Below are 17,708 nucleotides of genomic sequence, written 5' to 3' on the forward strand. Positions count from 1 at the left end.
ATTGTTGGTTAGGGGCTTATAAGTAAGCATTTCACGGTAAGGTTTACACCTGTTGTATTCGGCACGTGACAAATACAGTTTGATTTGATTTGACAAGGTGTGCTGTAAATAAATAAAAAAAAATGATTGCCAACGCTGATCAATAGGCATAACACAAACTCATCCTTACGGTATTGTTGTTCTAAATTAAATCAATCTCTTCACCCTCATCATTCAGTTAGTCCTAATTTAAATTTGATTGTGAAGTAATTCCATCCATTTGTCATTCATTCAGTGGGCTGGCATCGTTTGCTTCGCAGGATAGGATATGTTTTACATTATTCTAAAGGCCTACTGCAATATGTAGCATGTTTTCATTCCCCTTACAATACATTTGATTAGTAATAGAGTTATAGTAAATAAAACAGTCCCATAAGAGCATATTTTTAGAAAGTAAAACGTAAAAGAGAATGTTATCAATCTGAATGGTGCTGCTGATGAATAGATATAACACAAACTCATCATTATACTATTGTCTTTCTAAATGAAATCAACCCCTTCACCCTCCTTATTATTCAGTTAGGCCTAATTTAAATTACATTGTGAAGTAAGGTGCACAATTATTGCCCATTCATCCATTTGTCATTCATTCAGTGAGGAGAGAGAGAGAGACACATTAGCACCTGGCTGGGTACCAACATCTTACAGTAAATTGTCTTGGCGGGTGAAATTGGGAATAGGTAAAAAGGCTCTTAATACTTTTCTGTTTGTGATTCAAAAATTTGGACAAATGAGCAGTGTAAAATACAAACATTTAGGAAAAGTCAGGGAAGGAGCAGGACATACAGTTGAAGTCGGAAGTTTACATACACCTTAGCCAACTACATTTCAACTGAGTTTTTCACAATTCCTGACATTTAATCCCACTAACAATTCCCTGTTTTAGGTCAGTTAGGATCACCACTTTATTTTAAGAATGTGAAATGTCAGAATAACAGTAGAGAGAATGATTTATTTCAGCGTTTATTTCTTTCATCACATTCCCAGTGGGTCAGAAGTTTACATACACTCAATTAGTATTTGGTAGCATTGCCTTGAAATTGTTTAACTTGGATCAAATGTTTTGGGTAGCCTTCCACAAGCTTCCCAGATTAAGTTGGGTGAATTTTGGCCCATTCCTCCTGACAGAGCTGGTGTAACTGAGTCAGGTTTGTCGGTCTCCTTGCTCGCACATGCTTTTTCAGTTCTGCCCACAAATGTTCTATAGGATTGAGGTCAGGGCTTTGTGATGGCCACTCCAATACCTTGACTCTGTTGTCCTTAAGCCATTTTGCCACAACTTTGGAAGTATGCTTGGGGTCATTGTCCATTTGGAAGACCCATTTGCGATCAAGCTTTTACTTCCTGACTGATGTCTTGAGATGTTGCTTCAATATATCCACATCATTTTCCTCCCTCATGATGCCATCTATTTTGTGAAGTGCACCAGTCCCTCCTGCAGCATAGCACCCCCACAACATGATGCTGCCACCCCTGTGCTTCACGGTTGGGATGGTGTTCTTCGGTTTGCAAGCCTCCCCCTTTTTCCTCCAAACATAACAATGGTCATTATGGCTAAACAGTTATATTTTTGTTTCATCAGACCAGAGGACATTTCTCCAACAAGTATGATCTTTGTCCCCATGTGTAGTTGCAAACCGTAGTCTGTTTTTTTAATGGCGGTTTTGGAGCAGTGGCTTATTCCTTGCTGAGCGACCTTTCAGGTTATGTTGATATTGGACTCGTTTTACTGTGGATATAGATACTTTTGTACCTGTTTCCTCCAGCATCTTCACAAGGTCCTTTGCTGTTGTTCTGGGATTGATTTGCACTTTTCGCACCAAAGTATGTTCATCTCTAGGAGACAGAACGCATCACCTTCCTGAGCGGTATGATGACTGCGTGGTCCCATGGTGTTTATACTTGGGTACTCTTGTTTGTACAGACGAACGTGGTACCTTCAGGCATTTGGAAATTGCTCCCAAGAATGAACGAGACTTGTGGAGGGCCACAATTTTTTTGCTGTAGTTTTGGCTGATTTCTTTTGATTTTCCCATTTTCCCATGATGTCAAGTTGAGTTTGAAGGTAGGCCTTGATATACATCCACAGGTACACCTCCAATTGACTCAGATGATGTCAATTAGCCTATCAGAAGCTTCTAAAGCCATGACATAATTTTCTGGAATTTTCCAAGCTGTTTAAAGGCACAGTCAACTTAATGTATGTAAACTTCTGACCCACTGGAATTGTGATACAGTGAATTATAAATGAAATAATGTGTCTGTAAACAATGGTTGGAAAAATGACTTGTGTCATGCACAATTTGGATGTCCTAACCAACTTGCCAAAACTATAGTTTGTTAACAAGAAATTTGTGGTGGTTGAAAAACAAGTTTTAATGACTCCAACCTAATTGTATGTGAACTTCCGACTTCAACTGTAGCTTAGCAAACGTCAGTGGCCGTTGGCCTATGGCAGTTCTAGTGTTACGGCTGAGTCCCAATTTTGTTTACAGTACAACATTAAACAAGATTTTACAGTAATTTAAATCAGAATACAGCAGCATACTGTCATTTTATAGAAATAACACCTCCACATTGTTTTATATCTTCTTTCGGATCATTGGGACGCTAGCGTCCCATCTCGACAACATCCAATGAAATTGCAGAGCGCCAAATTCAAAATACAAAAGTAGTAATATTAAACATTCATAAAAATACAAGTGTTATACAGCATTCTTTAGCTTAGAATCTTGGTAATTGAACCGCTTTGTCCGATTTACAATAGGCTTTACGGCGAAAACATAGCATTTGATCGTCTGAGGACAGCGCCTCACCCACTTCCTGCATTAACATGAATTCTTAACCTGCACAGGTGTCACAAAACTAAAAAATAGTGATAAAATAAATCACTTACCTTTGAAGATCTTCATCTTTGCAATCCAAAGGGTCCCAGTTACACAATGAATGGTCGTTTTGTTCGATAAAGTCCTTCTTTATATCGCAAAAATGTCTGTTTATTTGGCGCGTTTGATTCAGAAATCCGCCTGTTCCAACTTGCCCAACATGCCTACAAAGGAATCTAAAAAGTTACCTGTAAACCTCGTACAAACAATTCAAACAACATTTCTAATCCAACCTCAGGTACCCTAATATGTAAATAATCGATCAAATTTAATCAGAATATACGGTGTTCAATACCGGAGAAAAAGAATGTGGGGCACGCACTCATTCACGCACGCCAAAAGACTAGAGTCCTTCTGGGGGATACTTCGAAAGAATATGAATACTTCTTAATTTTTCAAAAAACAAGCATGAAACAATTTCTAAAGACTGTTGACATCTAGTGGAAGCCATAGGAACTGCAATCTGGGTCCTAATTATTAGACTTTCCCATAGAAAAGCATTGAGAAGTCCAATGACCTCAACAACAACAAAAAATCCTGGATGGATTGTTTCTCGGGGTTTCGCCTGCCAAATCAGTTCTGTTATACCCACAGACAATATTTTAACAGTTTTAGAAACTTCACAGTGTTGTCTATCCAATGCTACCATTGCATATCCTAGCTTCTGGGCCTGAGTAACAGGCAGTTTAGTTTGGGCACATTTGTCATCCAAACTTCAAAATACTGCCCCCTAGCCCAAAGAAGATATATTTACTTTATTTTTACTGCAACTTTAGGCAAAGTGCAGAAATGTACTCTAGGCAATAAACATATAGTATTTGTATTTGTATTTAATCAATCTCTATGCCCATTGACCTGGTGGCTCAGCAGGAACTTCAAGAAGCTAGAAATCAAGAGGTTGTGAGTTCAAAGGTTGAGTCCCAAGTAAGCAGCATACTGTCCATTAACACCTTAATTTAGCTGTAAAAAAATACAGTAACTAGATGTAGATTTGAAAGTTAAGTATTCTTAATGACATTTGACATCTTGGCTTTCACATGTGCTCATATCTTGTCACATGTAATTTCATGGTATCACATGTTGAAATGTTGCATCCCCATGTTGTCCAAAAAAAATCACGAGATCATGTTTTCATATGTGCTCAAACGCTGTCACATTTGTAGTGTCATGGTATCACATGTTGACATTTTGCATCCTCATTTATTTCACAATAACTTCACGAAATTGTGTTCTCACATGTCCTCACATGTTGTCACGTGTAGTTTCAGGCTTCCATGTGCAGCAGGTAGACATTCAGATTGCACGGCTGAGTAGGTAAGAAACTAAAGAGAGGTTGACAGAGAGCCAGGAGGAGGGAGGGAGTGAATGAAGGAGGAGGAGAGGAGGAGACAGTGATTGACAGGTGCCTGGGGCAATGGGGGGGATCAGGGATGGGAGGAGCCAGAGAGGGCTGTAATAACCTGTCCGTAATGAGGTATCAAACCATATTAGTTCTGGGGTTAGCACAGAGCAAGACCAGCCAACTGGACTAAATTACTTCTGATGTGAAGTCTATTAGTGTTAATGGCCTAATTAGGAGCGATTGTTAAGCTAGTGACGTTAGTGAGGCTTCTTCTTGTTGTGTTCGCCAGGTCAATTAAGATCGGCTAGTTCAAGTAAACAGAATGGGTGTTTTGTATGTACTGTATGTAGTGCAGCATGCTATGGAAGTAGCAGATTGAATCAGAGGGATCCCCTGCAGTAATGCGGAGAGTGAGGTAGAAAGAGAGGGGGGAGGGATAGGTAGAGGAGGAGAGAAAGCTGACAAGTGATGTTTTGTGCTCCGCAGTCTAACCTTGCGGAGGAATGTGGAGAATTCAGTCTTGAGCCAGAACCTTCAGGGTGACTTTAGCCCAAGTTTCCTCCCCCTTTCCCTCTCTCTCTATAATGAATACAATTAACCTTTGCGGAGCTCAGTGCGGTGTGCGTGGCGTCCAGCAGGTTGGGGGAGTCAGCAGGGTGCAGGGATGTTGGAGAGTGATTGATTGATGTTCCATTGGACAGTTACTCTGTGTCATGTCCCCCTTTAATTGGCCTGGGGAGGAGTGGAGGAGTTGAGAGAGGGATGGAGAGAAAAGGAGAAGGGATGGAGAGAGGGAGGGAGGAGAGAGTGATGAAGAGAGTGATTGGGAGAAGGATCGAGAGAGAGATGGAGGGAGGGAGGAGAGAGGCATGGAGAAAGGGATGGAGAGAGGGATGGAGAGAGGGATGAGAGAGGGATGGAAAGGGATGGAGAGGAGGAGTGAAGAGAGTGATGGAGAGAGTCTGAAAGGGTGACACTACCCTTACAGGAAAACCAAATGAATTTCACGTGGTCACGTGTGATTTAATGTGAAGTTAATGTGATAAAAAATATGTGAACCCTTGTCTTCCAAAAAGGGTTCTTCAGATCAAAACAGTTAGTGGTAGAACCCTAACCCTCCGCAAAAAAACACTTTGGAAACTTAAGAGTGTATTGGAGGGCAAGGTCCAAAGTCCCTTCTATCGCATATTCTTCTTGTAAGGAGGAGAGAGGAGGAATCAATGATTTGAGAAGCAGCCATAGTGCATCCAAAAATTACAAGAACATCTAGAAAAATAGGTGTGAATGAAGCCCGTAGGAATGCTAGTGGGCATAGAAACATAGCAGTCAACAGGGTCAGTAAGGGTTAATATTGACATTACTGGTCCTCTTCTCTAGCCAGTTCCAGACAGACCTTGTTCTCTTTCTTTCACCAGAGGATGTGCATTTAGCTGGCCTGCTTGTTGTCTATTTCCTCTCCCTTCCCCTTCCCTCCCTCCCCTCTCTCTCTCTCGCTCTCTCTCTCGCTCTTTTTCTCTCTCCTATCTATCTATCTATCTATCTATCTATCTATCTATCTATCTATCTATCTATCTATCTATCTATCCATCTCTCTTTTCATCGTATCCCCTCTGTCTTGGCGTGTCTCTTTACCTTTCCCACTCTATTGTGTCTATTGATCTTCATCTGAGGTCAATAGCTTTTTAAAGCACAAAGATCGAAACTCCAGATGATCCTCCTCTATCCTCCCTTGCTTTCTCTCCTCTCTCTCTCTCTCTCTCTCTCCCTCCCTCTCTTTCTCTTTCCCTCATCCCTCTCTGTCTCTGTCTCTGTCCCCCTTTTCTGCAGCATTGATCCGCAGGGTCGGGGAGAGCTTTCCCACTACAGTAATTTGTAGCCCAAGGTCACCAGGTTATGTACCTTTATATCTATCTGTCAGATCGCAGACAGGAACCGCTTGGAACGCTTTCAAAGTTAAGTGAGTAAGTGGCGTGACTGTGAAGAAAAGGGTTTCATTTACTGGAGCTATTTAGAGCCAGAGCTCAGATCATAACTTTTAGATTGTGTAATCTAATTTAACTCAGTATTAACATGTTACTGTGTGTCAGTTAAATGTTATGACAACTTATCAGGGCAGAATGACATCGTTTTGAAGACTTGTCTTGTAACATGACTGATGACATGAAGGTGTTAAAGATGGGTCTGTTAACTGTTTTTGAAATACCAGCACAATACAGCCCTGGTTACATATACAGGTGTTGTGAACAGCTCCCCCTATTGGTCGTATGGTGTAACTTCAGCCTGGCTCCAAGAAGAGAGTTGCAATAGCACCAGTATTTTATGTCAACAATCTCTGATTATCACACTGAGAGTTTGTGCAGGAAAATGTATAGACCAGACACTCTCTTTGTTTTGAAAAAAAGTGTTCCTGTACAACACTGTGAGGGCGCTCAGGGACAGGCCTCATTTATTAAGCATCCTGAGGTTGAAGAGGCGCTGTTGTGCTGCCTTCACCATGGTTTAACCATTTTAACTCCTCGGCGATGTGTACACTGAGGAACTTGCCGTTTTTGACCGTCTCCACAGCGGCCCCGTTGATGAGGATGGGGGTGTGCCCAGCTTGGTTCCTCCTGAAATCCACAGTCAGCTCCTTAGTTTTGCTGACATTTATGGAGAGGTTGTTTACCTGGCACCACACAGTCAGAGTGCCTACCTCCTTTCTGTAGGCCATCTCGTCGTTGTTGGTAATCAGGCCTTCTACTGTCGTGTCGTCAGCGAACTTGATGATGGAGTTGGAACTGTGTGAGGGAGTAGAGAAGGGACTGAGGACACACCCTTGTGGTGCCCCCGTGTTGAGGATCAGTGTGAAGGAGGTAATGTTGCCGACCTTCACCACCTGTGGATGGCCCGTCAGAAAGTCCAGGACCCAGTTGCATAGGGAGATATGTCACTTTGGTGTAGTGGAGTCTGGCTCCCTGAGCAATCTGACCAAAGCTCCAGGGCTTGGGTTTGATTCCAGTTTCAAACACATCGAGGCGAGACAAGGGACTCTGACCGTTCCAAAGTTTCCTATTACTCACCAGTCACCACGGAGAGTCCAGATGCTTTCTCTGCATTTCTCCTTTTGTGGTAATTTCCTTGTGTGATATCCCCAACTTTCATAGCAGACATTTACTATACCCAGACTTAGAGAGCATGGCTTACTAAGTGTGTGTTAGTGCTTTATCATTAATTTGACATTATTACTACGTCCGGCTAAAAGGGGTATGGTATTGTATATTATGTGTTTGGGTGCCCCCACATGGGGAGGAGTAGGTACTGCAGCTCCATGGGGTGTACAGTGAACTGAAGATTCTCAATTGCATACTCCTCGCTTCCTCTCTCATCACCTCCTTCACAAAACCCATTGGAGGAGAAGGTCAGAGGGAGGGACCTTTACCAGCCAATGTATTTTGAGGAGGAAAGAGGAGACAAGAAGTATGTAATTGAGAGGAGGGTGTGGGTGGGCTGGTGGCTGCTGGATACATAAGACCTACATTGTTATTGTTGTTGTTGTTGTGCTTGTTGTTGTTTTTGACTCTCTAGGGTCTGCTTCAGTAATACATTCAAGAATAGATGAGGAGGTATATGTAATCCCACAGTGTGTGTGTGTGTGTGTGTGTGTGTGTGTGTGTGTGTGTGTGTGTGTGTGTGTGTGTGTGTGTGTGTGTGTGTGTGTGTGTGTGTGTGTGTGTGTGTGTGTGTGTGTGTGTGTGTGTGTGTGTGTGTTTGAGTGCTACTCTAATCTCTTGGGGGTAATTTCCCTCTGGGAATAGATGAACTTGAGAGTCATTATCATCAGGCTGTATGTAGGCTCATTTCTCTCTCACTCTCTCTCCCTCTCTCTCTCCCTCTCTCTCTCTCTTTTTTTCCTTAACTCTGTTTAATTTTCTCCTCTTTCTGCAATAGCACAGTTGCACCCGATTTGTTGAATGTACATATCTGTGGTTCTGATGTGGGTGTATTGTGTTCCAGTCATGTGGGTGTATTGTGTGTGTTCCAGTCATGTGGGTGTATTGTGTGTGTTCCAGTCATGTGGGTGTATTGTGTTCCAGTCATGTGGGTGTATTGTGTGTGTTCCAGTCATGTGGGTGTATTGTGTGTGTTCCAGTCATGTGGGTGTATTGTGTGTGTTCCAGTCATGTGGGTGTATTGTGTTCCAGTCATGTGGGTGTATTGTGTGTGTTCCAGTCATGTGGGTGTATTGTATGTGTTCCAACTCTCTGATGAGTGTGTATTGGAGATGTTCCAGATATCTAATGTGTGTGTGAATGTGTGTAATGTGTGTGCGTTTTGCAGGTACCTGATTCCCTCCCTGGATCGTTCCCATGCTGGCTTCTACCGATGTATCGTCAGGAATCGTGTAGGAGCCTTACTACAGAGGAGGACTGAAGTACAGGTGGCATGTAAGTGACCGTGTGTGTGTGTGTGTGTGTGTGTGTGTGTGTGTGTGTGTGTGCAAGTGGAAATAACTCCGATATTGATTGTAGGTAGTGTGTGACTATCCCCCTGACAGTGTGACTGTATCCAGATAGGTGCCCTTGCTAGGAGCTGTGGGAGAGTGGGCCATCTGCGTCAGGGGGTAAAAGATCTACCTGCATCTCATTTACTGAGCGTTTGTCCCCCCAGACAGCTGTTCCACTCAACCCTCTCATTAGATGGATTATGTTGTGCTGTTGTTTTTAACTTTTCACCATTTTATAATATGACTCCCACTTATTTTATTCCCTTCTTTGTCAACAACATCTGTTAGTCTCAGAGAGTTTTGAATATGTATCCATAAATTCAGATTGAAGTTAAAGTACTCCCCTCCCTAGCACTCATTCTACTCTTATCACCACTGTATTATTACACTGCAAGCAGGCAGACTGGTGTGGCGGTCCAGACGGTGTCACGGGGAATGTATTTCCCTTTAATCTCACAGTGCGTTGGCCCCTACTTGTCCCGTGACACTAGATGGACCCCCCTTCAAGCTAATCAGCAGTCATTCTGGCTGCAACATTTTAACTGTAATTCATATATTTCATATATATTCTATCGCAAAAATGTTGATGAAGGCCTTGGGTAACATTAGAATATGATTTATATTTTATTTCAAATAACACAATAGCATTTTCATTAGTTTATGTTACTGTAGGCTATATGTAAAAAAAATGATAAAATAATTTAAAAAATACACACATTTCAAGTGTTCAATCAATTTTATTCATTGAGTGAACTATGAAACAGAAAAAATATGTGTTGGAATATGGTAACAGCTTTTTTTATAATAATTTTAATAAAAATATAAAAGGATCCCAACCACCAAGACGCACGGTCAAAAGACGCACAGTCAAATTATGAAAACACCAGTAGCCTAAACATCACTATAGGCGCCAAGTGGCCTTTATAAATAGTGAAACTCAGCACAAAATCAATAATGTCATTATAATACATATAAATGTCTATGACAGCAGTCAACAATAGTCAATTATATGCTTATATTGTCTACATCTTCACACAACGGCATCAGTTGGATTTCATTTAGCTGGGTAGCCTAGTGGTTAGAGCATTGGGCCAGTAACTGAAAGGTTGCTGGATTGAATCCCCTAGCTGACAAGGTACAAATCTGTCATTCTGCACCTGAGCAAGGCAGTTAACCCACTGTTCCCTGGGCGCTGAAGATGTGGATGTCGATTAAGGGAGCCCCCCGCACCTCTCTCATTCAGAGGGGTTGAGTTAAATGCAGAAGACACATTTCAGTTGAATGCATTCAGTTGTACAACTGACTAGGTATCCCCTTGTCCCTTATACCTTGTCCTAAAAGTTGACACAATTTTCATAACTTTCACTTGCTTGACACACGACTTTGACATACCTTTGTTTGGCTGTAGTGTATAATAGTCAAAATATTTTTCTTTATTGTGTTCCCGTTGTCTTGTTATTCTTCAACAATAATAATATTGCCTTATTTTGCGCAGAGGGAGGGAGCACCCATCTCACTTTGTTCATGGTGCCGGCCAGACTTGTTTTCTTTGCAAGCAAATTTTTCAACAATCATAGAAGTTAATAAATTGTCCATGGTGACATTTCTCCTCTTGTCGACATAAAGTTCCCCAAGCCTCATCATCACATTCTCCGACCCTTGCTCACCTGCTGCCCGATGTGGATATTTTCCCTGAGATTGAAAGCTGTTCAGCACGTACAATTACACACGCTCTCACTGTATGGCCTACTCCAACTAGTCCAGAGTAGACTAATAAGACTGCTGGGATTCAGTTGACTGATATAGGATACATGCCACAAAGGGGGTGACACTCTAGACCCAAACTGCTATAGACCTATATCTATCCTGCCCTGCCTTTCTAAAGTCTTCGAAAGCCAAGTTAATAAATAGATCACTGACCATTTCGAATCCCCCGTGCCTTCTCCGCTGTGCAATCCGGTTTCCGAGTCGGTCACAGGTGCACCTCAGCCACGATCAAGGTACTAAACGATATCATAACCGCCATCGATAAAAGACAGTACTGTGCAGCTGTCTTCATCGACCTGGCCAAGGCTTTCAACTCTGTCAATCACCGCATTCCTATCGGCAGACTCAATAGCCTTGGTTTCTCTATTGACTGCCTCGCCAGGTTCACCAACTAGTTTGCAGACAGAGTTCAGTGTGTCAAATCAGAGGTCATGTTGTCTGGACCTCTGGCAGTCTCTGTGGGGGTACCACAGGGTTCGGGCCGACTCTTTTCTCTGTAAATATCAATGATGTTGCTATTGCTGCGGGCGATTTCCTGATCCACCTCTATGCAGACGACACCATTCTGTATACTTCTGGCCCTTCTTTGGACACTGTGCTAACTAACCTCCAAACGAGCTTCATTGCCATACAACACTCCTTCCGTAGCCTCCAACTGCTCTTAAACGCTAGTAAAACCAAATGCATGCTTTTCAACTGTTTGCTGCCCGCACCTGCCCGCCCGACTAGCATCACCACCCTGGACGGTTCTGACCTAGAATATGTGGACAACTATAAATACCTAGGTGTCTGGCTAGACTGTAAACTCTCCTTCCAGACTCATATTAAACATCTCCAATCCAAAATCAAATCTAGAATCGGCTTTCTATTTCGCAACAAAGCCTCCTTCACTCACGCCGCCAAACTTACCCTAGTAAAACTGACTATCTTGCCGATCCTCGACTTCGGCGATGTCATCTACAAAATAGCTTCCAATACTCTACTCAGCAAACTGGATGCAGTCTATCACAGTGCCATCCGTTTTGTTACCAAATCACCTTATACCACCCACCACTGCGACCTGTATGCTCTAGTCGGCTGGCCCTCGCTACATATTCGTCGCCAGACCCACTGGCTCCAGGTCATCTATAAGTCTATGCTAGGTAAAGCTCCGCCTTATCTCAGCTCACTGGTCACGATAACAACACCCACCCGTAGCACACGTTCCAGCAGGTATATCTCACAGATCATCCCCAAAGCCAACACCTCATTTGACCGCCTTTCCTCCCAGTTCTCTGCTGCCAGTGACTGGAACAAATTGCAAGAATTGCTGAAGCTGGAGACTTTTATTTCCCTCACCAACTTTAAACATCAGCTATCTGAGCAGCTAACCGATCGCTGCAGCTGTACATAGTCCATCTGTAAATAGCCCACCCAATCTACCTACCTCATCAACATACTGTTTTTATTTACTTTCTGCTCTTTTGCACACCAGTATCTCTACTTGCACATCATCATCTGCTCATTTATCACTCCAGTGTTAATCTGCTAAATTGTAATTCTTCGCTACTATGGCCTATTTATTGCCTTACCTCCTCACGCCATTAGCACACACTGTATATAGACTTTCTTTTTTCTACTGTGTCAATGACTTGTTTATTGTGTTATTGGCTTGTTTATTGTTTATTCCATGTGTAACTCTGTGTTGTTGTCGTCTGTGTCACACTGCTTTGCTTTATCTTGGCCAGGTCGCAGTTGTAAATGAGAACTTGTTCTCAACTAGCCTACCTGGTTAAATTAAGGTGAAATTAAAAATTAAAAAATAAAAATAAATAATAATAATTAAGATGATAATTTGAATGGATCAATACAATAGAAGGGCCCGCCCTATTCTTCATTCACAGTTGGTGATTACATAATTTTGCATTGTTTGCTTCCCCTCGCTCATCAACTCACCCATTCTCCCCCATCATACTATACTTCATTTATTGAATCTCTTGTTATATGTGTGAAATTAGTTTCGTTATAGTTTAGGTTCACTTTCAAGGCAATTATTGGGGGGATTATCAGCTGGGCACTGCACTTTCAACTGTCTGAAGGAGCAGAGCAGACCCTACTGTTGGAAGGAGGGCCAACGGGGGAAAACCATTTTAAAAAATGACATGCTCTCCTAAAACTGGGTGTAATTCCAGTTCTGTTTGTGATATTAAGATTCTAACACCGACAGTGTGTTATATAGACTTATTTCGTAAAAGTCAAGGTTGGTAGGGGGCATGACTAAAAAAAAGAATGACTGCTTTAGCGGTTCTAGTGTTAACACGCCAGGGACATGTGACTGCTTGTGACACAATTTTGCATCTGACTGAACAATGTATCCAATCAGGCATGAGGGTGGAATAGAGGACCAAGCGCTCCCAGGGGTATAGTCACTGATGGTGTCACAAAAACACACACCCGTATCCCTCCAGCTCTCTCTCCCTCTCTCTCTCTCTCTCTCTCTCTCTCTCTCTCTCTCTCTCTCTCTCTCACACTCTCTCAGCCATTGTCTCTCACACACACAGGGGATTTGAACTTAGATTGGCTTACCCTGGCCTCAGACCATCTTTAAGAGTACTTGTCTTGATATTAACCTGTCTCATCTGATTGCAAAACCCTCACGGATTGATTAATGTAAATTCAGCAAACTCCTTACTGATTGACCTAATTCTGACAAATAGCCCCCACAAGTACTTGTCCAGTGGTGTCTTTGCTACTGTTCTCAGTGATCACTGTCCTATTGCATGTATTAGAGATACCAAACAGATTAACACTGATCCTTGTCAAAAATCTGAAGATAAATGTTGTTGTTTTTTATCCCCACAAGCTTTTCATCATGATATGTATTACTCTGACTTTTTCTTCATCAGCTGGCTGCCTGACCCATAATTAACTCTAGAATTGTTCTCATCTCTCTGGCAGACAAACATACTCCCTTTAAATGCCTTAGAGTAAAAAACAGAACAAATCACTGGTTCTCTATGGAACTTTCAGATCTTGTTATGTTGAGAAATCAGGCCTGGGCCAAGGCTACAAAAAAAGACTCTGTAGCTGATTCAAGTGTTACTATTTTTTTTCTATTTATTTTTTCTATTATTATTGTTATTTTTTATTGTATTCTGCATTATTGGGAAGGGCCTGTAAGTAAGCGTTTCACTGTAAGTCTACACCTGTTTTTTACGAAGCATGTGACAATTAAAATTTGATTTGATTTGTAGTTTTTCCAAGCAATTGAGAAATAGATGCATTTCCTCAATAAAGAAAGCTAAATTGAGCTATTTTCTCAGACTCTGCAGGTGATCTGTCTACATTTGGAAAATAGTTAAAGCACTGAAGTGTGAAGAGTCGTCTCCTTCTCTGCCTCAGCAAGTTGTGTCAGTTGTGACATCATTACTGAGTAAAATTTGATAATTGATGCTTTTAATCAGGATTTTATCTCAGCAGGCTTTTTATTTGAAAGAAATGGTGGTTTATTTGACTCTGGTCAGCCATTCGACCACATGCCCGCCTGACCCTCTCCCATCTTCTAATTGGCTCGATGGAAGTTCTGTCAACTTCTAGTAAATCTTTGTTTTAATTTTGACAACGTTCTTCTTGTGATGTGCTAGACGTCTTGCGCAAGATTGATGTAAAAATATTAACTGGGGTTGATTTTTTTAATCCTTTCTTGCTGCAGTTTTCTGCTCCTCTAATTGCATAATCTTTAACACAATATTTTTTAGCTAACAGTTATTTTCTGGTACCATATCCCAGGGTCTGGAAGGAGGCCCACATACTCCTCCTTCACAAAGGCGGTGACCCGAGTAACCTAAATAACTCTCTTGCCAAGCTAAAATTCTAGAAACCTTGGTAAATACTCAACTTATATCCCTTTAAACTACTAAATGTATTCTAAATGTACACCAGTCAGGTTCCAGACCAGGTCATAGCACCATCTCGGCTTCTTATTTGGTTTTAAATTATGTTCTTATTTGTTTTGGGTTAGAAGAAACAATGTGCATCCATTTTTATTGACCTAAAGCATTCGACACTGTGGACCACTCATTACTTATTCAGAGGCTTTCATCAATTGTCCTGCACCAGGCACGTAGCTTCTTTGAAAATTATTTAAAGAACACAGTGTGTATTTATTGATGGTGTTATATCAGGTTTTCTGGACATAACAAAGGGTGTCCAACACGGATCGATTCTTAGTCCAGTTCTTTTCACTATTTACATTAACAATATTGTTTTATCTCTAAAATAATATATACTTTCACCTGTATACCGATGACACTGTGGTGTATGCTAATGCAAGGCTCTGTCAGAGCTTCAATCTGCCATTATTGCCCTGCAGAAAGCCTTAGTTGAACTGAAATTGGTACTTAATGCAGGTAAAACCAAGTATATCTTCTTTTCCAAATCACGTAAAAATGTATCTCATGATTTATGCATACGTACTTTGGATGGTGTCCCTGCTTGTAAATATCTGGCCATCTGGATTGACGAAAGCTGTCTTTCAAAAAGCATGTTGATGAGTTAGTTAAGAAATTAAGAATTAAAATAAGCTTATTCTACAGGAACAGGTCCCATCTTTTGTTAAATAACAGAAAACAAATAATTCAGACAATATTCATTCCGGTTATTGACTAAGGCGATTTCGTCTATATGAATACAGCTGCCACTGTATTGAAGCCAATGGACACAGTTTATTATGGCACATTGCGCTTTATTACAGGCGCTAGGTTCAGTATACATCATTGCATTATCTATCAGAAAGTAAGCTGGCCCTCTTTGAAGTCTCGTAGATCGATGCATTGCACTCTTTTTGTCTATAAAGCCCTCTTGCATAGACTTCTGCCATACCTTACCCCAATGATAACCTTCAAACGTATAAGTTACCAGGGATGGCCAACCCTGGAGAGCCCTTCAGTCTCCACCAACTTAGGTGGATCTGATTTTAGTTTTCTTGCGCCTCTCATGTGGAGTAATCTCTAAATGTGTAAATTATGTGTATATATACTGAACAAAAATATAAACTCAACATGTAAAGTGTTGGTTTCATGTTTCATGAGCTGAAATAAAAGATCCCAGACATGTTCCATATGCACAAAAAGCTTTTTTCTCTCAGATGTTGTTTACATCCCTGTCAGTGAGTATTTCTCCTTTGCCAAGGAGAAATTAAAGGAGTATTTCTCCTTTAATCCATCCACCTGACAATTGTGGCATAGAAGGTGATTAAACAGCATGATCATTACACCTTGTGCTAGGGAAATTAAAAGGCCACTCTAAAATGTGTTTTGTCACACATCCCAATGCCTCAGATGTCTCAAGTTTTGAGTTAGCGTGCAATTGGCATGCTGACTACAGGAATGTCCATCAGAGCTGTTGTCAGAGAATTGTATGTTAATTTTTGTACCATAAGCAGCCTCCAACGTGGTTTTAAAGAATTTGGCAGTACGTCCAACCAGCCTCACAACCGCAGACCACGTATAACCACGCCAGCCCAGGACCTCCACATCTGGTTTCTTCACCTGCGGGATTATCTGAGACCAGCCACCCAGACAGCTGATGAGTAGCCACCCAGACAGCTGAGGAGTATTTCTGTCTTTAATAAAGCCCTTTTGTGGGGAAAATCTTATACGGATTGGCTGGGCCTAGCTCCCCAGTTGGTGGACCTGGCTTCCAAGTGGGTGGGCCTAAGCCCTCCCAGGCCCACCATGGCTGCGCCCCTGCTCAGTCATGTGAAATCCATAGATTAGGGCCTAATTTATTTGTTTCAGTTGACTGATTTCTTTATAGGAACTGTAATTCAGTAAAATCGTTGAAATTGTTGCATGTTGCATTTAGACATTTGTTCTGCATAGATATGTATAGTGTAATTATTATTTATTGATGGGTTCTGCAAAAGAGACAGTGGTCTCAGCATGACTTACTGCTTAAACAAAGGTTAGATAAGTCAAATCTTTGTCTTTCTCACACTCTCTCTTCCTCCTCTCAATCTCTCTCTGTTTTTTACACACATCTCTTTTTCTATTATCTGCCACCCTCTTTCAGATTTTCCTCCCTCACTTCTTCCCTCTATCTCTTTCCCTCTATCTCTTACCAACCCCCACACTCTTTCTCTCTCTTCTCCATCAGCAGCTCGTGGTGTGTTGAATGTGAAACAGAGTAGGAAGGGAAAGGAATGAAGCATCATTTTTGGGACAAATCACTTATTCCATGCTAAACCTAATTTATATCTATTATTAAATGATGTGGCATATGAGCAAGTTGAGGAGACTAAACTGCTGGGTGTAACCCTAGATAACAAGCTGTCATGGTCAAAACATATAGACTCAATGCTTGCTAAAATGGGAAGAGGTCTGTCCATCATAGGGCTTTGCTCTGCCTTCTTGATAACTCAGTTGTACCTGTGCAGCAAAGAGGGACATAGATACATTTCAGTTGGTCCAGTACAAAGCAGCACGTATCGCACTTAGATGTACACAGAGGGCAAGTGTCAATGACACGCATGTTAATCTATCCTGGCTCAAAGTTGAGGAGAGATTGACTGCATCACTATTGGTCTTTGTGCGAGGCGTTGATGGGTTGAAGGTATACTCATCGGTACAATACAAGACGTGTAACCAGAGGCCTCTTCACAGTCCCCAGAACAGAGGCTGGGAATCGCACAGTATTACATAGAGCCATGACTACATGGAACTCTCTGCCACCCCATGTAACCCAAGCTAGCAATAAAAACAGATACAAAAAATAGATAAAAGAAAGCCTTACTGCAGAAAGGGACAGTGAAGAGACACAGCCATTTTGTTTATCTCATATTGTAATTTCCAATGTATTATGTAATAGACCTAGATATTGTGTGTATGTACTGATATGTAGGCTATGTGTGACGTTTTAAATGGATGTAGTTCAGTCCTTGACTAATAATGTTCTGTATTATGTATTATGTCATGTTTCATGTAGACCCCAGGAAGAGTAGCTGATGCTTTTGCTGTGGCTAAAGGCGATCCTAATACATACCGTTACCAATACACCTGCATCGGAGCGGGAGAGAGAGAGGGAGAATGAGAGGGGGAGAGAGAGGGAGAATGAGAGGGAGAGAGAAAGGGAGAATGAGAGCGGGAGAGAGAGAGGGAGAATGAGAGGGGGAGAGAGAGAGGGAGAATGAGAGGGGGAGAGAGAGAGGGAGAAT

At 41.7% G+C, this 17,708-nt stretch overlaps 1 protein-coding gene across 8 annotated transcripts in view; it reads left to right on the plus strand.

Annotated features, from left to right (window-relative positions):
- The window catches only part of sdk2b (sidekick cell adhesion molecule 2b), a 442,520-nt gene that overhangs the window by 330,632 nt on the left and 94,180 nt on the right, over positions 1-17,708 (plus strand). For all 8 annotated transcript variants that reach the window (XM_029765043.1, XM_029765048.1, XM_029765044.1 and 5 more), the window contains exon 3: positions 8,584-8,690. In XM_029765043.1, the coding sequence (XP_029620903.1) occupies positions 8,584-8,690 (107 nt within the window). The remainder of the gene's footprint in view (positions 1-8,583; positions 8,691-17,708) is intronic.

The sequence above is a fragment of the Salmo trutta genome, chromosome 10 (assembly GCF_901001165.1).
Source record: "Salmo trutta chromosome 10, fSalTru1.1, whole genome shotgun sequence".
Classification (NCBI taxonomy): Eukaryota; Metazoa; Chordata; class Actinopteri; order Salmoniformes; family Salmonidae; genus Salmo; species Salmo trutta.